The following is a 23,832-nucleotide window of genomic DNA, read 5'->3' as shown; positions in this document are numbered from 1 at the left end:
GCAGTCTATCTTTTCCTATGTTGGATATTCCTGCCTGGAGTTTCCATTGTTTAAAATTTAGTGTAAATTCTTTGATCCACCTTTTTCGAAAGTAAAACATTTTCCAGGCACGTATAACCTTTTCGACTGTGAACAATAAAATAAATATTTAAAACAGCTGAAAATCCCAAACATATATCAGGAACATGTGTATCAACAAGAGAAAAAAAGGAAAGAAATCGAAGATCAGATGTATGAAGCCCACGAAATAAAAAAATTCCCATTACTTTTTTTATCACACTTTGTATTATGTGTAGTGATGATTGTTGTCCCGCTCCTAGTAGTTGATCATTTTGACAATATGTGCAAAATGCACCTGTCTCCTATGAAAATATAATATTTTACTGTTAATTCCTTTCCAAACACTACAGAAGACTGCCAGTGGTGTATGAAATACAGTAATATTATTGTTGTTGTTGTGGTCTTCAGTCATGAGACTGGTTTGATGCAGCTCTCCATGCTACTCTATCCTGTGCAAGCTTCTTCGTCTCCCAGTACCTACTGCAGCCTACATCCTTCTGAATCTGTTTAGTGTATTCATCTCTTGGTCTCCCTCTACGATTTTTACCCTCTACACTGCCCTCCAATACTAAATTGGTGATCCCTTGATGTCTCAGAACATGTCCTACCAATCGATCCCTTCTTCTAGTCAAGTTGTGCCACAAGCTCCTCTTCTCCCCAATTCTATTCAATACCTCCTCATTAGATATGTGATCTACCCATCTAATCTTCAGCATTCTTCTGTAGCACCACATTTTGAAAGCTTCTATTCTCTTCTTGTCTGAACTATTTATCGTCCACGTTTCACTTCCATACATGGCTACACTCCACACAGTAATATTAAGAACAGTAAATTGTCTTGGGTTTATTAATGAGTTTTCAGTGATAATGAAAAGTATAAATTGCCTTGAAATAGAATACATATATGATGCAATTTGAAACAGTATTGAGATGTATTCATAGTCTTACGTTTGTTGTGTAAACTGTGTTACTAAACATCTAACCCACTGTTTGGCATATGGTTCATGATTCCAGTTACAGATTGCCTATCTGATGGCTTCCAAGGGCAACAAAAATTTGACTTTCAGTATTTCATTTAATTATTGGCCAAATTTAAAACATTAAAATTCTGTCATAATTTACTCGTTAAGAGGTATAAATCTTATGTTAAAAGTCGGGCACAGTAATAAAAGTCTTATAGTTAGAAATGATGTACGTATCTTGAGGCAGCGTAACTCGGGGCGTGCAAGTTGTCCAGGCTATATTCACCCAGAATTTGAGAATGAGAGCACTTAGCAACTTCCAACTAACTATACACGTAATTTCAAATCTTTTCTAAACTTTTCTCACTTACATGTTTAATGTCAAATATATTTAACACATTAACTCGTTTGTAGAGTAATCATACAGTTTGAAACTGTTTTATACATGAGTGTTAGAATCTTTAAAGAATCTTCACTGAGGTTTACTGTTAATTACTAGGATGTGATCAGAAAATTGGCTATAGCAGTTGTCAATGCTAGTATTGCAAACCCATGCAAGGTTGCATTTATATGGTGAAATGTATTATAATGTGAGATAATGTAATGGAGAAAAACTGTGTAGCTTTAATACAGGGTGTACATAAAGTCCGGGAACACTTTCAATTATTTATTGCGTAAGAACCAAACATTGTACAGATATCATACATGTCGTCTTGAAGAGAAACCCTGTAGGTTTTTTTCCATGTATACCATGTAGTTTGGTAATTTGCCAATAGTCAGGGCTAGTCGCACCGTGGCAGGTTTTCTGTGTGTTGCAGTTCGACAAAAACGAGTGTGCTACAGCTGTTCAGTGGATGCTTAGAACCAAGTATGGTAAGAAGCCACCAACAAGGAAGGCCATTTAGCACTAGTACAACAAATTCATTAGGATGGGTTGCTTGTGCCCAGAAAAGAGAAGCATGTATAAGAGACTGGGAAGGCAATTTAATCAACCAAGATAGCATAACTCTTGTTACAGATCCTTACCATTTTTAAATGATGGGAAATATTAGCTCAGAAAATAACTGGATATGTAACCAAATATTTGCTAAGTAAATGTTGATAAATATAAATTTAAAGATAGAAGGAACCAGGGCATAAACAGTGGAATTATATCTTGATAGCAAAACGGACAGTGTGTGACATAAACTTGAGCCCTGTGCATGATTACCCGTAAACACTATTTCTGAGTTTTTCTTTGGTTTCCTTCACTGCTTGCTCATTGTACCAGTTGAATAACACCAAGGATAGGCTAGAGCCCTGTCTCTTTCCCTTCTCAATCACTTCTTCCTTTTCATGCCCTTCAACACTTATAATTGCTATTAATTTTTCCTGGTGTTGGCTTCTACCAGTTTTTCCCTTTTGTAAATAATTTCAGTATTTTGCAACTGTGAATTACTATACTGATATTTTGGTAATAGTCACACCTGTCAGCAACTGCTTCCTTTGGAATTGGAATTAGTTATTCTTCTTGAAGTCTGAAGGTATTTTGCCTGTTGTCTCATATATTTTGCATACCAGGGTGCGTAGTTTTGTCATGACTGGTTCTCAAAAGGACATCAGCAGATGTTACTGATAAAAATCTACTTCAGGGGCCTTGTTTTGGCATAGATCTTTTGGTCCTAGGTCAAATTACTCTTGCAGTATCATAGCTCCCATCTCATCTTCATCTACTTCCTTTTCCCCTTTCTGTAATATTGCCTTCAACTTAATTTCCCTTGTATAGCTCATCTATATATTTCTTCCACATTTCTGCTTTCCCCCGTTTGCTTGGTACTGGTTCTCCATCTAAGCTCATGATACTCATACAGCTGCTTCTCTCTTTTACCAAATCCCTCTTAATTTACCCGTAGGCAGTATCATTCCCTTGCAAACATTTGCTCATGTCCTGGTGGAATGTCCGCCTTATAAAAATATCGTAATCTAGTCAGTTACTTTATATTTTAAGATTAAAAAAGAAATATTTATAGATTTTTAATGAATTCTTCTACCAGATTCTGTAAATGCTTTAAATTTTTCAGTTAAACTTACCCCAAAAATTTAAATCTTAGGATTAGATGTCACTTTCCCAGTGAATGTCATACTAAATATTTTCAGGTTTAGGTCCATACTTGCACATCAGTAACTATTTAAGTAGTATGTTGTAAATAAAAATCTTAATGAAATTTCCATTTCTTAAATTATTTTTATGGCGGGCTTAAACTAGCACTCATTGATAGCCCACATTACTGAAAGTGCGTTGATATTACTATGAGTTTGGTAAAAGATATTTTCAGGTTCTGGACCCTACTTACATATTAGTATGTATTTAAAAAGTATGTTGTTAATGCAAGTAAAGAACAAATAATGAATATTTCTGTTTAAAAAAATTTTTTTAGGGCAACTGTCGGGAAAAATGTGTTGGTATTGCTAGAGTTAAACAAATGTCTTCAAGATGATCATGAGTGAACATTACATAATATTCTGGCCCCACATTTTTGAGCAACGAAGACTTACAAAAGAAAGATGAGTTACCCTAGGACATTATTCCATATGACGTTATTGAATTAAAGTATGCAAAATATGTCACCTTACTTATTTGTCTCCCCAAGGTTTACAATGATTCTAAGTGCAAATGCAGCTGAACTAAGCTGTTTTAAGAGTTCCAAAATTAAATCCCTGGAATATATTGCTAGACTTACTAAGTACAACATTCTGCAGTCTTTTGTTTAGCTATGGCATTGATTGGTTGGTTATACCATCAATCCCACCAAACTTCAATTTATCTAAGAGAATGCTGCGATTCACATAGTCAGATGCCTTAGATAAGTTGCAGAAAATACCAGACGGCGCTATTTTATTATTTAGTGCTCGTAAAATTTGGCAAGGGAATATGTAAATGGCATTCTCAGTAGAGCAACTCTTCTGAAACCCAAACTGTGGTTCGTTGAGGATATCAGTGCTGCAAAGGTGAGATAATATTCTAGAATACATCACTTTCTCAAACATTTTGGAAAATGGTGTCAGCAGTGAAGCTGGTCAGTAGTTATTGAACTGACATCTCTTTTTATCACCTTTCTTAAAGAGAGGTTTGACAACAGAATATTTCAGTCTCTTTGGAAAAATGAGTTATGTTAGTGATACATCACATATTTCAGATAAGACCATGCTTTTTATATTGGAACAAAACTTTATAATATTGTATTGGAAACACTATCTAAACCAGATGAGCTTTTATTTTCAAGAGTATGGATAATTTTCTGAATTTCAGAAGGAGAAGATGGTAATACATTCATATGATTGAATTTTATGAGAGTTTCAACACACTGCTGTGATTTTCCCCTTTAACTGTTTGTCCCTATACTTTCTACCAATTATTAAATGTACTTACTACCTGTGACTCATCATTACATCACTGCCATTCAGTTCAGTAGTGGTGATATCCTGTGCCTCGTTGTCCTGTCTCTCGTTTCACTGCATTCCATAAGGCCCCAAGTCTGTTGTCAGAATTACTGATTTCTGACGTGATGTAAAGGTTTCTTGAATTTTTAATAATTTTTCTTAGTAATTTTGAGTAGTTTTGTTGTGTGCAACTACAGCTGGATCAATACTTGTTCTTGCTAATAGGTACATTTTCCTTTTCCTTGAAGATGATATTTTAATCGCTGTAGTGATCCATGGTTTTCATATGGCCATTTAATATTCTTTCTAATTAGCATATATGGAAAGGTATTTTCAAATAATTAAATGAATTTATCATGGAATAGATTTAATTTAGCATTTGGTTCAGCATAAATTTCATCTCGGGTTATCTCTTGTAAGCTGTTCTTAAAAACATCTGTTGTGGAGGCATTAATTATTCCGATTTCCACTTAAGTGTATCCATACTGTAAGGCACTAGGTAATTTATCCTAACAAACAGTGCATCATGTTCAGAGAGAGCATTTGTTACTGGGTAAACGGTATTTTTCTGGCTTTGAGCTTTAAAACCAATTAGGGTCCTACAGTCTTTATCCATCTGTGTTGGAAAGTTAATTACTGGAGTCAAATTGTGTGATCCAAATAAAGTTCCCTATTTTTCCTATCAGGATCCTTTAGAAAATGTGCATTGAAGTCACCACAGACCATTAACTGCTTGCTGCTGCCTGACAGATAGCACAGTAAGGAATCCAGATTCCTCATAAATAGTTTAAAATTTCCTTGTGGGTATCTATATAATTCACAGATACACTTCTCTGTATGCTGATCACTACAAAAACTACTTGCCTTAATGTTTTTGAACTTGTGTTCTGTCTTAATATATGTAACAAATCTTCCTTTTCATATGTTATTTCTGCATGAGTAAGCTGCTGGAATTAATGTTTTATACATAATAATAACAAGGAGCATACTAAGAGTATTAGAAAATAGTCTTGCTGCATATAATGTTAATTTATAGCAGTGCACTTTAGTAGTATCTTTACACACCTTGTGATCACATGGTTTCTTTGTCAATGAAAGTCTCTCTATTGTATAACAGATTTGTTTTTGTGACCACTCACACCATCAATCCTCACATAAATCCATATTTTATGATTTTAGTCTCATTTTCCATTTCTTAATAGCTGTACTTTATTTACATGTATCATCTTGAACATGCAAATCTGAAGTGTCCTCCAGTTTCCCCCGTTCGTGTCCTGTGAAAGCCTACACTAATCTACTTTGTCTTATTTGTTGCTGACAGCCACATTTACCCGTGCACTCTAATATGCATAACAAGAAGTTACAAGCAGAGGATTTGAACGTAATTTTTAAAATATTAAATGTAAATCACACTATTCACATAGTTTTACACTTCCAATTTTTATCTCTCTTATTCCGTCGTCATTCTGTCATTTACAAAATTCAAACGAATAAAGAAATGTGTTGATGAACTGCTATGATAAAAATGTGTCTTCGCTTACAGTATGAACGTTACAACAGCTACTAGTGATAGTTAGCGCCCTAATCGATCTACCGTATGCGGCCGATCACTACACACACTCCCCCCTGCGGGTCCAGGGATTACAATAGGCCCGAGGTATTGATGTCTGTCTTAAGAGGTGACAAAAATGAGTCTCATACGTTTCAGCCTTTATGGGGTAGTCCCCTGTAGGGTTTGACCTCCATTTTTCAAAATTTTCCCAAAGAGTGAGCCAATTGGGGAAGGGCACCTTACACGGTTTATCCTGTCCATTGCCTATAGAGATCTTTAGCCCACTTCCTCGCCGTCACATTGCAGTCCAGCTCATCCTCCATCTCTTGGGCAAGGAACCTTCCTGGATGTGTTTTCCACCATGCACTGTGCAGTGTCGCTTTCTGCACCAACGATGACCATGGACTTCTTTGCACCTCATATCCAGCATGGCAGCCAGTCAGTTGTGGTGGGGCCGCCATGTACCCTGTTGGTTGTAGCCCCCTGACAAAACGGGGATGGCTCTGCTGATGCCTGTGCTGTTAACTCCCAACATATGCCAAGGATATGCCTGTCACCCTGGGGCATCAGGACTCCCGGCAATGGCCATCGTGCCAGGTGGCCTATGCTGTGGCTGGGTGGCGCCTGTGGGGAGGGCCCCTGGTCAGAGTGGGTGGCATTGGGACAGATGATGCGCAATAAAGCGTACCACATCATCACTTGGCGGTGATCAGCCACCAGCAGTCTCTAAGAGTTCCACGTCTCAGTACAATGCAAGAAATTCTGACCCTAAATCATTCCCCTCCCAGGCCACACCACGGGGGAACGCCAGGCTAAGGATGGCAGCGAACCTTATTCACCCCGGTACCTCGTACATACGAGAGCTGACGGGGACTCCTTTGTTTCGATGAAGTCACAGTTTTTTGTAGAGCATTTACAGGACAAGTTTAGGGAGGTGGAGGGCTTGTCCAAAATGCGTTCTGGGTCAGTCTTGATAAAAATAGCATCCTCTGCCCAGTCATGGGCTTTACTCACTTGTAAAAAGTTGGGGGATGTTTCTGTTACCATCACACCACATAAGAGCTTAAATATGGTGCAGGGTACTATATTCCACAGAGACCTTCTTTTACTGTCTGACGATGAGCTGTGCGCCAATTTAGAGCAGCGAGGTGTACATTTCGTCCGGCATGTCCTCCGGGGTCTGGGGGGGGCAATTCCCTCCTGTTGCTCCTGCATTGCCTACCTCGGGAGCACTGCCCCACCAACCATCGGGGACACCAGTCCCCACTTCTCAGCTGGAGAAGTATAAGTCTTCTTCGGCTCCTCTCGCCAGGAAGGGATCCCTTGGGTCACTCCCTTCCCAGCTTTCTGCTAGTGGGAAAGATGATGCCGCCAGTGGCTGAAGTGCCCAAAAGTAGCTGGTTGTAGGGTTTCACAATCATCCAGAGTCCCGGAGACTGAATTAGTGAAACCCTCTCAGCCAGAGAGACCCAAGGAGCAGAGAGAAAAGTCCAAAAAGAAGACCTCTATGACCAAGGAAATTGTGGTGGCACCCACACCACCGCTACCTACAAGGTCTGCATCTGGGGATGAGGCGGAGATGCTCGCATCTGCTGAGGACCTACACTACTGGCCATAAAAATTGCTACACCACGAAGATGACGTGCTACAGACCCGAAATTCAACTGACAGGAAGAAGGTGCTGTGATATGCAAATGATAAGCTTTTCAGAGCATTCACACAAGGTTGGCGCCAGTGGTGACACCTACAACGTGCTGACATGAGGAAAGTTTCCAACCAATTTCTCATACACAAACAGCAGTAGACCGGCGTTGCGTGGTGGAACGTTGTTGTGATGCCTCGTGTAAGGAGGAGAAATGCGTACCATCACTTTTCCGACTTTGATAAAGGTCGGATTGTAGCCTATCGCGCTTGCAGTTTATCGTATTACTACATTGCTGCTCGCGTTGGTCGAGATCCAATGACTGTTAGCAGAATATGGAATCGGTGGGTTCAGGAGTGTAATACGGAACGCCGTGCTGGATCCCAATGGCCTCGTATCACTAGCAATCGAGAAGACAGGCATCTTATCCGCATGACAGTAACGGATCACGCAGCCATGTGTTCGACGACGTTTGCAGCAGCATGGACTATCAGCTCGGAGACCATGACTGCGGTTACCCTTGACGCTGCATCACAGACTGGAGCGCCTGCGAATGTGTACTCAACGACAAACTTTGGTGCACGAATCGCAAAACATCATTTTATCGGATGAATTCAGGTTCTGTTTACAGCATCATGATGGTCGCATCTGTGTTTGGTGACATCACGCTGAAAGCACATTGGAAGCGTGTATTCGTCATCGCCATACTGGCGTATCACTGGGCGTGATGGTATGGGCTGCCATTGGTTACACGTCTCGGTCACACCTTATTCGCATTGACGGCACTTTGAACAGTGGACATTACATCTCAGATGTGTTACGACCCGTGGCTCTACCCTTCATTCGATCCCTGCGAAACCCTACATTTCAGCAGGATAATGCACAACCGCATGTTGCAGGTCCTGTACAGGCCTTTCTGGATACAGAAAATGTTTGACTGCTGCCCTGTCCAGCACATTCTCCAGATCTCTCATCAATTGAAAACGTCTGGTCAATGGTGGCCAAGCAACTGGCTCGTCACAATACAGCAGTCACTACTCTTGATGAACTGTGGTATTGTGTTGAAGCTGCATTGGCAGCTGTACCTGTACATGCCATCCAAGCTCTGTTTGACTTAATGCCCAGGCATATCAAGGCCGTTCTAACGGCCAGAGGTGATTGTTCTGGGTACTGATTTCCCAGTCTCATGATGTCATCCTTCAGTGGAATCACGGTGACTTTTTCCACCGCCTGGCTGAGCTACGGCAACTGTTAAGCTTGACACCTGCTATCTGCATGGCACTCCAGGAAACCTGGTTCCCGGCAGTGCGGACCACATCCCTCCACGGCTATAAGGGATATTACAGGAACCGTAGCAACTATTATAGTGTGTCAGCTGGAGTTTGCATTTATGTCCTAAACTCAGTCTGTAGTGCAACAGTGCCCCTTCAAACCCCTCTTGAAGCAGTGGCCATCAGCATAAGGGCGACACAGGAAATAACTGTCTGCAATGTATATCTTCCTCCAGATGGTGCAATACCCCAGAATGTATTAGCTGCACTGATTAATCAACTCCCTAAACCTTTCCTACTTTTTGGATATTTTAACACCCATAGCCCCTTGTGGGGTGGCACCGTGCTTAGTGGCCGAGGCAGTGATGTCGAAGCTTTACTGTCTCAGTTCGACCTCTTCCTCGGAAATACTGGGGCCACCACACATTTTATTGTGGCTCATGGTAGTTACTCAGCCATTGATTTATCCATTTGCAGCCCAGGACGTCTCCCATCTATCCACTGGAGAGCACATGACGACCTGTGCAGTTGTGACCACTTCCCCATCTTCCTGTCACTGCCCTGGCATCAGGCCAACGGTCACTTATCCAGATGGGTTTTTAAACAAGGTGGACTGGGAAACTTTCACCTCTGCGGGCACCATTGACTCTCCCCCACAGGGTAACATGGGTGTGATGGTTGAGCAGGTGACTACAACAGTCGTTAATGCAGAGGAAAATGCAATCCCTCCCTCTTTTAGATGCACCCTTGGTGGTTGACAGAAGTCACTGAGGCAATTAAGGAGCATCAGCGAGCTCTACAGCAGCATAAGTGGCACCCTTCCCTGGATCACCTCATAGCCTTTAAGCGGCTCCTTGTCGGTGTTTGCCAGATTATCAAATTACGGATGGAGGAGTGTTGGGAGAGATAAGTCTCATCCATTGGATGCCGTACGTCTCTTTCCCAAGTCTGGACGAAGATCAGACGTCTTTTTTGTACCAGATCCCAACAGGTGTCCCTGGCATTAACATCAATGGTGTGTTGTCAACCGGCACTAACGCGATTGCTGAGCACTATGCTTGAGGCTCTGCTTCGGCGATCTAACCCCTCCCCCCCCCCCCCCCCTTTGCACCCTTAAACGGTGGATTGAAAGGAAAGCCCTCTCGTTTGCTACACCCCACAGTGAACCCTATAACGCCCCATTTACATAGTGGGAGCTCCCCCCTGCGGGTTCGGGGATCAGAATAGGCTCGCGGTATTCCTGCCTGTCGTAAGAGGTGACTAAAAGGAGTCTCAAATGTTTCGGCCTTCTGTGATGGTCCCCTCTCGGGTTTGACCTCCATCTTTCTAAATCATTCCGAAGAGCGAGCCAATTGGGGTAGGGCGCCTTACATGGTGCACTGTATCCGTCGTGCGATTAGACCTTTAGCCGGCTTTCTCGTCGTTGCAATGGCGTCCAGCTCGTTTTCGATCTCTTGGGAAAAAGATACGTCCCTGGGTGCGATTACCACACTGCCCTCTGCAGTGCTTCTTTTAACTGCGATGACGACCTTGGACATTTTTGCACCTAAGATCCAGCACGGTAGCCAGTCCGTTGTGGTGGGGCCGCCATGTACCCTCTCGGTTGTAGCCCCCTGACAACACAGGGATCGCTCTACTGATGCCTGCGCCGTTAACTCCCCACGTATGCCAAGGGGTAGATGCCTATCCTACTGGGGTATCGGGACTCCCGGCAACGGCCATCCTGCCAGGTGGCCTTTGCTGTGGCTGGGTGGCACCCGTGGGGAGGGCCCTTGGTCGGAGTAGGTGGCATCAGGGCGTATGACCCGCAATGAAGCGTGGTACATCATCTCTCGCTGGTGGCCAGCCGCCAGCAGTCTCTAAGCGTTCTCGGGCTCAATTTAATGCTCAGAAGTACGATCCGAAAACGTTCCCCTCCCTGGCCACGCCGTGGGAAGAGCGTAAGTCTCAGGATGGAGGTAACAGTTATTCGCCCCGATTCTTAGTTTGCACGAGAGCTGATGGGGAGTCTTTTCTCTCCACAAAGCCTCAGTTCTTCGTCGAGCATTTAGAGGACAAGTTTGGGGAGGTGGAGGGCTTGTCTAAAATGCGCTCTGGGTCAGTACTGATACAAACGGCATCCTCCGCCCAGTCACGCAGGTTACTTGCTTGTGACAAGTTGGGGGATGTTAACGTTACTATTACACCACATAAGAGTTTAAATATGGTCCAGGGTGTTATTTTCCATAGGGACCTCCTTTTGCAGTCTGATGACGAGCTGCGCGCTAATTTAGAATGTAGAGGTGTTCATTTCGTCCGGCGCGTCCATCGGGGTCCGAGGGACAATCAGGTTGCTACCGGTGCCTTCATCTTGGCCTTCGAGGGTGATACGTTACCGGAAAAGGTCAAGGTGATGGTCTACCGATGTGACGTCAAGCCCTATATCCCTCCCCCGATGCGGTGCTTCAAGTGCTGGAAGTTCGGCCATATGTCTTCCCGCTGCACTTCCAGCCTCACATGTGGAGATTGCGGACGCCCATCTCATCCCGATACTCCATGTGCCCCGCCTCCCATCTGCGTCAACTGCGGGGAGCACCATTCACCGTGCTCGCCAGACTGCAGAGTGTTCCAGAAAGGGCGCAAAATCATGGAATATAAGACCCTGGACCGGCTGACCTATACTGAGGCCAAAAGGAAATATGACAGACTCCATCCCGTGAGAATGACATCTTCTTATGCAGCTGCTACAACAACTGTGCTAGCCCCATCAGTTTTGCGACTTCCAGCCAACTCGATAAGCAGTAAGACTCCTCCTGCCCCCTTGCCAGTGGGGGGCTCTACCCACCGGGTTGCCCCTGCGCCACCTACCTCAGGGGCAACACCATCCCCCCCATCAGGGACGTCCGTCCCTGCTTCTAAGCCGGAGAAGTGTCCCACTTCTTTGGCTTCTCACGCTCGCAAGGGGTCCCTCCCTTCCCAGGTTTCCACCAGTGGGAAGGCTGACGACCGACAGTGGCGTAAGTGCCCGCAATCAGCTGGTCGACGGGCTTCACGATCCTCCTCAGTCCCAGAGACTGAATCGGTGAAGCCCTCCCAGCCAGTTAAACCCAAGGAGCAGCGTGAGAAATCAAAGAAGAAGAGCTCTAAGCCCAAGGAACTCGCGGTGGCAGCCACCCCACCGCCACCTTCCAGATCTGCATCTGAGGACGAGGTGGAGATCCTGGCGTCCGCTGAGGACCTCGATCTCGCCGGTCCCTCAGACGCCATGGATAGCGCTAGCACGGGTGCTCAATCGGAGGCAGCAGGTGACCCAGCGGCGTAATCTGACTTCCCAGTCCCGTCACGCCTTTGTCCGCCATGGACACTACCATCCTCCAGTGGAACTGCAGCGGTTTCTTCCACCATTTAGCTGAGCTCCGCCAACTTCTCAGCCTTCGCTCTTTCTTCTGCATTGCTCTCCAGGAAACTTGGTTTCCAGCGATGCGAACCCCCGCCCTCCGTGGCTATCGGGGTTATTATAAGAACCGAGCAGCTTATGAAAGGGTGTCTGGTGGCGTCTGCGTATATGTCCTTCACACTCTGCACAGCGAGTCTGTCCCTCTTCAGACGCCTTTAGAGGCTGTCACTGTACGCGTGTGGACGCCACAGGCTGTTACCGTCTGCAGTCGTTACATTCCACCGGATGGTGATGTCTCACAGCCTGTCCTGGCTGCACTGGTCGCCCAATTGCCGCCACCTTTCTTGCTATTGGGCGACTTCAACGCCCATAACCCTCTGTGGGGTGGGTCAGTGGCCACAGGTCGGGGCGCCATCGTTGAGCATTTATTGTCGCAGCTCGATCTCTCGCTGTTAAATGATGGTGCCTTCACACACTTCAGTGTGGCGCATGGCACCTACTCCGCCATTGACCTTTCCATCTGTAGCCATAGCCTCTTACCATCTGTCCAATGGAGTGTGCATGACGACCTGTGTGGTAGTGACCACTTTCCGCTCTTTTTGTCACTATCACAGCGTCACTCTTCTGGGCGCCCTAGCAGATGGGCTATGAATAAGGCTGACTGGGATTTGTTCTCCTCCACTGCCGCTTTTGAGCCTCTCTCTACTGATGACATTGATGCGGTGGTTCAATCGGTCACCACCGGCATCGTTACTGCCGCCGAATCTGCCATTCCCCGTTCTTCTGGGTCTCCTCGGCGGAAGGCTGTGCCTTGGTGGTCACCTGAGATCGCTGAAGCGATTAAAGATCGCCGGCGGGCGCTCCAGCGTCACAAGCGACATCCCTCCTTAGCGCACCTTATCGCCTTCAAACGGCTGCGTGCACGGGCCCGCCTCCTTATCCGCCAAGGCAAGAAGGAGTGCTGGGAGCGGTATGTGTCCACCATTGGCCTCCATGTCACTCCCTCGCAGGTCTGGGCCAAGATTCGACGCGTCTACGGCTATCGGACCCCTGCCAGCGTCCCTGCGCTCTCACTGAATGGAGCCGTGTGTACTGACTCAGACGTCATTGCAAATCGCTTAGCAGAGCATTTTGCTATGAGTTCCGCTTCTGCGAATTACCCCCAGGCCTTCCACTCCATTAAAGAGCGGCTGGAACGTCGGAGCCTTTCGTTTCGCACCGACCACCCGGAATCTTACAATGCTCCATTCAGTGAGTGGGAATTTCGCAGTGCCCTAGCTGCTTGCCCTGATACCGCTCCTGGGCCAGATGGCATCCACTGTCAGATGCTGAAACACCTTTCAGTGGACTGCCAGCGGCGCCTTCTTGATCTTTACAACCGTCTTTGGGTCGAGGGGGAGTTTCCGTCGCAATGGCGGGAAGGCATTGTCATCCCCGTTTTGAAACCTGGAAAGACCCCTCTGGAGGTGGACAGCTACCGTCCCATTAGCCTCACCAACGTTCTTTGCAAGTTGCTTGAACGGATGGTGAGCCGGCGCTTGCATTGGGTACTGGAGTCTCGGGGCCTTCTGGCTCCGTCTCAGGGTGGGTTCCGTAGAGGCCGCTCCGCCACCGACAATCTGGTGAGCCTGGAGTCGGCCATCCGTACTGCTTTTGCCCGCCGTCAGCACCTGGTCGCTGTCTTTTTCGACATGCAGAAGGCGTACGATACGACATGGCGTCATCACATTCTTTCTACGCTTCATGGATGGGGTCTTCGGGGTCCTCTGCCGATTTTTATCCGCAATTTTCTGTCGTGTCGTACCTTCCGCGTGCAAGTCGCGGCCTCATATAGTTCCTCCCACGTCCAGGAGAACGGTGTGCCACAGGGCTCTGTTTTAAGTGTCTGTCTGTTTTTAATAGCCATTAACGGGCTTGCTGCGGCCGTGGGGAATTCTGTCTCCGCTTCCCTGTATGCTGACGACTTCTGCCTTTACTACAGCTCTACTGGCATTGCAGCTGTTGAACGTCAGCTACAGGGCGCTATCCGTAAGGCGCAGTCTTGTGCTGTAGCGCATGGGTTTCAGTTTTCGGCAGCCAAGACCCGCGTTATGCATTTCTGCCGGCGCCGAACAGTCCATCCTGAGCCGCGGCTTTATCTTGCCGACGAACTCCTTGCTGTGGTGGAGACCCACAGGTTTTTGGGGGTGGTTTTCGATGCCCGGTTGACTTGGCTCCCTCATATCCGGCAGCTTAAACAGACGTGTTGGCGGCATCTAAACGCTCTGAGATGCTTGAGCCGCACCCGCTGGGGCGCCGACCGCTCTACCCTGTTGCGGCTCTACCAGGCGTTAATCCAGTCCCGTCTGGATTATGGGAGCCTGGCTTATGGCTCAGCATCCCCATCTGCGTTACGGGTGCTGGACCCAATTCTCCACAGCGGGATACGCCTTGCCACTGGTGCTTTCCGCACCAGCCCTGTGGACAGCGTACTAGTGGAGGCAGGTGTACCTCCACTGCGGGTACGACGCCAACAATTACTGGCTGCTTATGCTGCCCATGTTTTTAGTTTGCCCGGGCATCCAAATTACCGTGTCCTGTTCCCGCAGTCGGCCGTCCATCTGCCGGACCGTCGGCCCCGGTCGGGTTGTCAGATCGCCGTACGCGTCAAGGAGCTTCTCTGCGGGCTTAGGTTTTTCCCTGTTCCGCCTCCTTTCCAGGCGCCTCTGCGTACACCCCCGTGGTGTGTTCCTCGCCCTTGCCTTCGGCTCGACTTGGCATAGGGCTCGAAGGACTCGGTCCCTCCAGAGGCCTTCCGCCGCCGCTTTTATTCCATCCTTGCCACGTATCAGGGCTCTGGAATTGTTTACACTGACGGTTCGATGGTTGCTGGTCGTGTCGGGTATGCGCTAACTCTAGGGGACCATTCCGAACAACGGTCCTTGGCGGCTGGCTGCAGCGTTTACACTGCTGAGCTAGTCGCTATCTTTCGAGCCCTAGAGTATATCCGCTCCTGCTCAGGTGAGTCCTTCGTGATCTGTAGCGATTCCCTGAGCGGGTTACGAGCTCTCGACCGGTGTTTTCCTCGTTCTCATCTGGTGATGGCTATCCATGAGCCCCTGCATACTCTTGCGCGTTGCGGCCGCTCTGTGGTCTTTGTGTGGACCCCCGGTCATGTCGGTATCCCGGGCAATGAACATGTTGACCGCCTGGCGAAAGAGGCCACGTGTAAAACATCTCTGGATGTTGGCCTCCCAGAGGCTGATTTGCGGGCAGTCCTCCGCCGAAAAGTTTTTGCGCTTTGCGACGCTGAATGGCGCGATCGGATTACACCCAATAAACTCCGTGCCATTAAGGAGACAACGACTGTGTGGCGGTCATCCCTGCGAGCCAACCGCAGGGACTCCGTCGTCCTTTGTCGGCTCCGCATTGGCCACTCCCGGCTAACACACAGTTATTTACTGCGCCGGGAGGACCCTCCTCCGTGTCGCTGTGGGGCAGCTTTGACAGTGGCCCACATTCTGTTGGCCTGCCCCCTTTTAGCTGTGGTCAGGCAGACATTTGCGCTGCCTGATACGCTCCCTGCCCTTTTAACAGACGACTCCACTATGGCTGACTTAGTTTTACGTTTTATTCGGGCAGGGGGATTTTATCATTTAATCTGAGTGTTTCTGTTTTATTTTATTGTTTTGTGTTGATTCTGGCCTTTGGCCTATGATTTTACACTGATTTTTTAATGTGTTTCTAAGTGGTTGGCTTTTCCTTTTTTATTTCTATGGTCGGCCAACCACCGTCACACTCTGTGGTTTTAGTTCGTTTTGTCTTGTCCTTGTCTCAGTTTCTCTTGTTGTGTATCGTCTGTGATCTCTTCTGTTCCTCGTTATTATTCTCTGTGGGTGTTCTTTGTATTTGGAAAAGGGACCGATGACCGTAGCAGTCTGGTCCCTTTCATCCCCAAAACCAACCAACCAACCAACCATAGTGGGAGCTCCTCAGTGCCCTTGCACATTGCCCTGACACAGCTCCTGGGCCAGATCAGATCCATGGTCAGATGATTAAACATCTCTCATCTGACTACAAGTGACATCTCCTTGTCATCTTCAATCGGATCTGGTGCATCTCGTCTTTCCATCCCAGTGGTGGGAGAGCACCATCATTCCGATGCTTAAACTCGGTAAAAACCTGCTTGAAGTGGATAGCTATCGGACCATCAGCCTCACCAATGTTCTTTGTAAGCTCCTGGAGTGTATGGTGTGTCTGCGGTTGTGTTGGCTTCTGGAGTCACGTGGTCTACTGACTCCATGCCAGGGCGGCTTCCGCCAGGGTTGCTCTAACACTGATATTCTTGTGTCCCAAGAGTCTGCCATCTGAATAGCCTTTTCCAGATGCCAACACCTAGGTGCCATCTTGTTTGATTTACAAAAAGCATATGACACCACCTGGTAACATCATATCCTTGCCACATTATACAAGTGTGGTCTCAGAGGCCCACTCCTGTTTTTTTATCCAAAATTTCCTGTCACTTCATACTTTTCGTGTCCAGGTTGATGCCTCCCATAGTTCACCCCATTTCCAGGAGAGAGGGGTCCCGCAGGGCTCCATATTGAGTGTATCTCTATTTTTAGTGGCCATTAATGGTGTAGCAGCAGCTGTAGGGCCGTCCGTCCCACTGTCTCTGTATGCAGACGATTTCTGAATTTCACACTGCTCCACCAGTATTGGTGTTGCTGAGTGGCGCCTACAGGGCGCCATCCACAAGGCGCAGTCATGGGCTCTAGCCCACGGTTTCCAGTTTTCGGCCGCAAAGTCGTGTATAATGCACTTCTGTTGGTGTTGTATTGTTCATCTGGAACCAAAACTTTACTTTAATGTCGATCCACTCACTGTAGTGGAGACATATCGATTCTTAGAACTGTTTTTTGACGCCAGATTGACTTGGCTTTCTCACCTCAGTCACCTTAAGCAGAAATGCTGGCAGCACCTCAATGCCCTTCGCTGCCTGAGCAACACCAATTGGGGTGCAGATCGCTGTACGCTACTGCAGCTCTACAGAGCCCTTGTTCAATCCCGCCTTGAGTATGGGAGTCTGGTTTATGGTTCGGCTGCACCCTCAGCTTTGCGTTTGCTCGACCCAGTGCACCACTGTGGCGTTTGCCTAGTGACAGACACTTTTAGGATGAGTCTGGTGAATAGTGTCCTGGTGGAGGCCAGAGTCCCTCCATTGCAGGTTAGGCGTGCACAGTTGCTCTCCAGTTACGTTGCATACGTTTGTAGTTCTCTTGCGCATCTGAATTCCGGTCTCCTTTTCTTGCCCATGGCGGTTCATCTCCTGCACCGGCGGCCCAGGTCAGGGCTTACAATTGCAGTTCATGTTCAAACCCTTCTGTCTGAACTTCAGTTGATGCCTTCACCACCTACACTTGAGGTTCATTCACGAACACCTCAGTCGTGTACATCTAGGCTGCAGCTTCGATTCTCGTCACGTACTGGGGCCACAAAGTGGTTTACACCGATGGCTCGATGGCTAATGGTCATGTTGGCTTTGCCTATGGTCACGGAGGACATATAGAGCAGCATTCCTTGCGTGATGGCTGCAGTGTTTTCACTGCAGAGCTGGCGGCCATATCTCGTGCTCTTGAGCACATCCACTCATGCCCAAGTGAGTCAGTTATCCTGTGTACTGATTCCTTGAGCAGCCTACAAGCTACTGACCAGTGCTACCCTCATCATCCTTTGGTAGCGACCATCCAGGAGTCCGTCTATGCCCTGGAATGGTCCAGTCATTCAGTGGTGTTTGTCCGGACCCCAGGTAAAGTAGGAATCCCAGGCAATGAATTTGCCGACAGGTTGGCTAAATGGGCTGTGCAGAAACCGCTTATGGAGATCGGCTTCTCTGAAACTGACCTGAGTTCAGTATTACGCCGCAAGGTTTTGTGGCTTTGGGAGACAGAATGGCATAACCTCAGTATGCACAGCAAGCTGCGTGCCCTTGAGGAAACTACGAATGTGTGGAAGACCTCTGTGCGTGCCTCTGCGTGCCCTTAAGGAAACTACGAATGTGTGGAAGACCTCTGTGCGTGCCTCTCACAGGGACTCTGTGTTTCTCTGTCGGCTCCGCATTGGCCATACGTGGCTGTCTCATGGTTACCTCCTCCTTCGTGACGACCCACCTCGGTGTCACTGTGGCTCACGAATGACAGTCGTCCATCTCTTGCCGGACTGCTCACTTTCCGCCACTCTGCAGCGGACTTTTAACCTTCCCTGCACCCTACCTTCAGTGTTGGGCAATAATGCCTCAACAGCAGCTTTAGTTTTACATTTTATTCTTGAGGGTGTGTTTTATCATTTTCTCCAAGTTTTAGCACATGTCCTTTATCCCTGTGTGTCCTCCACCCTCGTGCTTTCAGGGTGGGGGTTTTAATGTGTTGCAGAGTGGCTGGCTTTTCCTTTTTATCCTCATTGTCAGCCAGCCATGGTAACGTGCTTTTTTGATTTAAGATCTTTTACCTGTATTTTGCGTCTTTGTGGTTTTCTTGTCCCCTTTTGTCCATTTAAGTGTGTTGACCTTCAGTCGTTGTCATTTTTCCTTTCATTCTGTTTGGTCTTGTCTCATTGTCTTACTCTCACCGTTGTGGCATTGTTTCCTTTGGAACAGTGGACCGATGACCTCATAGTTTGGTCACTTCCTCACTCTTTTAAACCAACCAACCAGGCCACTCTTTGTGCAGTCTGTTGATTACTGGCTTGCCCAGCATTATTTGTGCCAGGTTTACTTAATTGGTACACTACATGGCTATGACAATTGAAACATGATGTCCTCCCTCTCTCTAAAAAAAGAAGAAGAAGAAGAAGAAGAAGAAGAAGAAGAAAAGACCTCATAAATGTGTGCTGATGGGATGGATGACCATTGAGGCGAAATGGTCGTTAGTGGTAACCTCAGGTGAACCTGCCACTCCGTAGTTTTATAACACCTACCTAGGCAGTCAGTGCTCTCTATCTGGGTGGACTGTACAGAACCCAAGCTGTTTGTGGGAATGCATGTGGATCCCAACTAAGACGAAAGAAATATCTCCACGTTACGGGTGGGTCATTAGCAGTCACCAAAACCCTCTGGAACTGCACCAGGATATTGAACTTTGATCATTGTTGAAAGGCACAATCTTGTCAGAATGTCTTTGTTGTGGAGTAGAAAAACACGATACCCTCAGCTACCATAAGGCCTTGTAAGTTGTAGGGACGTCATGGACATTGACACTGCTGAACTGAAAAAGTAGTGGGGAATCGGAAGCATAACAGAAGAGAGGAATTTGATGATGTAAGTGAATGGTGAACTGTAGAGAACTGTTGCCTTCACCGTAACATTCAGTTGACTATCCTAGAACTCATCAAGGTTTTATTTATTATACTAAAAGTAAAACTTTAGGTACCCAATCTAATGTGGTGCTACAAATGCCAAAGGTGTGGTAACACCACAGGAAAGACACCTTCAAAGCCAGGACATTATGTTCAGTGCCAGACTTCTGTCTAAATTGCTCAGATAGTCAGCTGCTAGGAGCAGGCATTGTGTGGTATTTTTAGAAGAAACGAAAATTAAAAAAATTATGTTTGTCATTAAAATTTCCTGTACTGAGAAAGAAATAACATAATACCTTGCAACCTCGTCTGTTCTGCATCTACATACATACTCTGCAGGCCACCTAATGGTGCCTGACAGAGGGTAACTTGTACGAATGTTAGTCATTTTCTTTCCTGTTCCACTTGCAAACAGAGTGAGGGGAAAATGACTGTTCATATGCTACCATATGAGTCCTAATTTCTTTTACATTGTCTGTGCAGTCCATATGTGATGCTATGTTGGTGGCAGTAGAATTGTTCTGCAGTTAGCTGCAGATGCTGATCCTCTAAGTTCTCTCAGTTCTCTCAGTAGTGTTTCGGGAAAAGAATGCCAGCTTTTCTCCGGGGATTACCATGTGGGTTCACGAAGTATCTCTGCGATACTTTCATGTTGATTGAACCTACTGGTAACAAATCTACCGACACGCTTTTGAATTGCTTTGATGTCCTCCTTTAATCCATCCTGATGTGGATCCCAAACACTCTAGCAGTACTCAATAATGGATCTCACAAGTGTTCTATACACTATCGCCGGCCCCCCCGCCCCTGCCCCTCCTGTTTCCAGGGAAGAGAATGTTTTTATCACTTATATGAATGATATTCCATAACAGAATATTTGTTTGTAACCTATATAAAATCAGGTCACAGATATCAGGATATTTAGACTCAAAACTAAAGAAAATCCACTTCCGAACAACACTGTCTTCCATGCTCATGTGCAGTCAGGTGTCTGCTTATATGAACATGGTCTCCTATATAACGGACTTTTAAGAACTTTACAGTTAGTTGGCTAGTTTTTGAAGAGATCATCTCTGAAGCTGGGTGTTTTGCATTGAATTGCAATTTTGGCGTTATTTTTGAATAGACTCGTCATTGATTTTGAAGGATATTATTGCGTTTTACTTAACAACGTGTACACATTTTATGGAAGCTTTAATGCTGCTTGGAAGTCCATGTTGAAAAGAAATGGACTTGGCTGTCTTTTAATCTAGGTACCTTAAATATCCTGTTAAATCATTGGGTCTTATCAATTGGTATGAGCCTCTTATGGTGGCTGTGAACCAGCACACAATTAAGTTTTGCATTTCATTTTTTTTTCCCATTTTGTCATCTCTGCCTTTTGTGGTGCTACAATAAATGCAGAACACCATGTATTAAGAGATACAGTCTAAATGTGTGTATTTTTAAACAGTGGAGACATTGGGCCATAGTGTGTAGATGGAGGGGGGGCGGGGAGGAGAGAGAGAGAGAGAGAGAGAGAGAGAGAGAGAGAGAGAGAGAGAGAGAGAGAGATTGTCTACATCTGACAAAGGACTTAGTATTTTAGCTTACAATGTCAAACAGTCTTCTTTCAGTGTGCCTGTTTGCCACCAAGCACCTCCCATATGTGGTGAGTAGTAATCTATCTTTTTGATATGTAATTATCAGTTCCCTTAATTCTACTATAGAGTTTCTTATTGGAACACATCAAAAACTGAGCAGTTGTTGTGGTGAAAAACTACTATAACAACCTTAACTGTTCGCTTTCCAATTTTTTAATAAAAGAAGGAAGACTGACTAGTGAGACCATTATTCAATATGTGTGGGCCATTTAAACATAATACTTTCTTCTTATTGCAGAAAATGGAAGTTGGATCCAAATGATAGTCGGCGTGCTATGGCTAAATTGTACAGTTCTGCAGAGCAGTGCAAACACATTTTGTCCACAATGAGTACAGCTCACTGTTTTATTGAGTCTCTTTGTGAAGGAACAGACTTTAGCTACAATGTGACGAGAGCACGATTTGAAAATTTGATTAGTGCAGCTGTGAAAACGTGCACTGCCCCCATAGAAGAAGCACTGAGCCAAGCAGATATCGATTGCAGAGACATAAACAAGGTGAGTCATCTGGTAGAGTTACTACCATTTTACAACATTACCCTTTCTCCATCCCTTCCCCAATACCTCATACCCTTCCATGCCCCCAACCCTCCCTTTTACCATTCCCTTTTGCACTGTGTAACAATTCTGAGTCAGGTGTTTCTTCTTGTGATAATGCTCATGTTCTATTTCTTATTTTTTTAAATTTTATTATACTGTATTGCTCTTCTGTGTCAGTGATTCAAGGCTATGACCATAGCATCATACTTTCAGGTGAATTTTCAAGCTCTATATCTACATACGTACTCGGCAAGCCATCTTATGGTGCATGATAGAAGGTACCTTGTACCAACACTAATCATTTCCTTTCCTGTCCACTTGCAAATAGAGCAAGGGAAAAAGCAACTGTCTACGTGCCTCCATATGAACTGTAATATCTCTTATCTTATTGTCATGGTCCTTAAGCAAAATGTACTACTTTGATGGCAGTAGAATCCTTCTTCAGTCAGCAGCAAATGCTGATTCTCTGACTTTCCTCAATAGTATTTCACAAAAAGAATGTGGTCTTCCCTCCAGGGATTTCCATTTCAGTTCACGAAGCACCTTAGTAATAATCATTTGTTGATCAAACCTACTGGTAACAAACCAAGCAGCCTGCCTGTGAATTGCTTCGATGCTTCCTTTTATGTGACCTGGTGGGGATCCCAAACACTCGAGCAGTACTCAAGAATGGGTTGTACTAGTATTCTATACGTGGTCTCCTTTATGGATGAACCACACATTCCACACGATATTAGGCAAGTGTACTAGTTTCTTTGGCTCTTCATTGTATGTCACAGATGCAAGGTGGTGGTGGTGGTGATTTTACATTATTCTCCAGTTCTTTTCACTTACCCATGTTTCCTGTTAGGAAACACTGTGTGTGTGTGTGTGTGTGTGTGTGTGTGTGTGTGTGTGTGTGTGTGTAAATTCTCAAAATATGTGAATGCATAATGTTTGCCTAAAAGAACAGACACCACGGTGCAGAATCTGCAGCTACGAAAAATTGTATGTAAATTGAAGGGGGATAACTGCTGTCAGCTGCCGCAGGACGTTAAGTGGAATCGGTGGCGATGAGCGAAAATGTGTACTGGACCGAGACTCAAATCTGGGCTCTCCTGCATACTAGACAGGTGCAGTAACCACTGAACCATCCGGGACACAGTGTGAAATTTAAACTTCTGTGATTTCTCCAGATAAATGTAGGCAAATGCCAGAACGGTTCCCTTGAAAAGGATGTGGGCGATTTCGTTCCCGATACCTGCATACACTGAGCTCGTACTATCACTTCCTTGTCATTGGTGGGCTATAAGACCCTAATCTTCACTTCTTCTTTTATTTACCATGAGTATTGCTGTCTAGTGTATACCAGCAGCAAGTGCAAGGCAAATAAATGAGAATATTAGTTCATATGTCTTAGCTGCTTCAGTTCAATTGTCAAGATTTTCAGCTCCGATTAGTCTATCGCAAGCTGTGCTGCTGTATGTAAGAAAGCAAAATGAGTGAACTCTGGAAGCACTCAGTATTTTTAGATATGTTGGTCACAGAATATGGGAAGTAGGCACAACTTAAGAGCTCCTTTTTTTTTTATATAGTGCATTTTGCCTGGTCTCAAGTTGATTATGGTTGTGTGATGTGTCAGTATGCTCAGTCATTCTAGATGAAAACCTGTGAAGCAGTCAATCATGCGGAAATAGTGTTAGCCACCAAACCTTTTATGTTCAGCTCCACTGTATGCTCTGAGGCTAGCAAACCACCTCTTGTAATTGCATAGCAGCTCATCATGGTGTGAGAAGATTATAAAGTTTCCTCAGTGCAGAAGACACAGGCACACCATATCGTCGGTCACCTATTGACAGAAAACCACACTGAATAACAATTTGTGAGCACGTATTGAGCCTTTGGAATACATAGAAGTCAGGGGAAGCTCATGGAGGCCAGACGGATTGAACTTTAAAAGGGTAAGTAGGTTATTAGTAAATGTTACTACATGCGACCTAAGAGGGTGAACCTTCCATCTGCTAGCCACAATTACAAGAATTGTGCAATTGAACAT

The 23,832-nt window shown here is 45.7% G+C and overlaps 1 protein-coding gene across 3 annotated transcripts in view; it reads left to right on the top strand.

The window, feature by feature from the left end:
• LOC124721831 (heat shock 70 kDa protein 14-like) overlaps positions 1 to 23,832 on the top strand; it is a 207,800-nt gene that overhangs the window by 145,197 nt on the left and 38,771 nt on the right. For all 3 annotated transcript variants that reach the window (XM_047246958.1, XM_047246957.1, XM_047246956.1), the window contains one exon: positions 21,497 to 21,755. In XM_047246958.1, coding sequence (XP_047102914.1) covers positions 21,497 to 21,755 — 259 coding nt within the window. The remainder of the gene's footprint in view (positions 1 to 21,496; positions 21,756 to 23,832) is intronic.

This window comes from Schistocerca piceifrons, chromosome X (genome assembly GCF_021461385.2).
Source record: "Schistocerca piceifrons isolate TAMUIC-IGC-003096 chromosome X, iqSchPice1.1, whole genome shotgun sequence".
Lineage (NCBI taxonomy): Eukaryota > Metazoa > Arthropoda > Insecta > Orthoptera > Acrididae > Schistocerca > Schistocerca piceifrons.
Note: the sequence above shows the minus strand (reverse complement) of the source record. Positions and strands in the feature narration are given on the sequence as shown.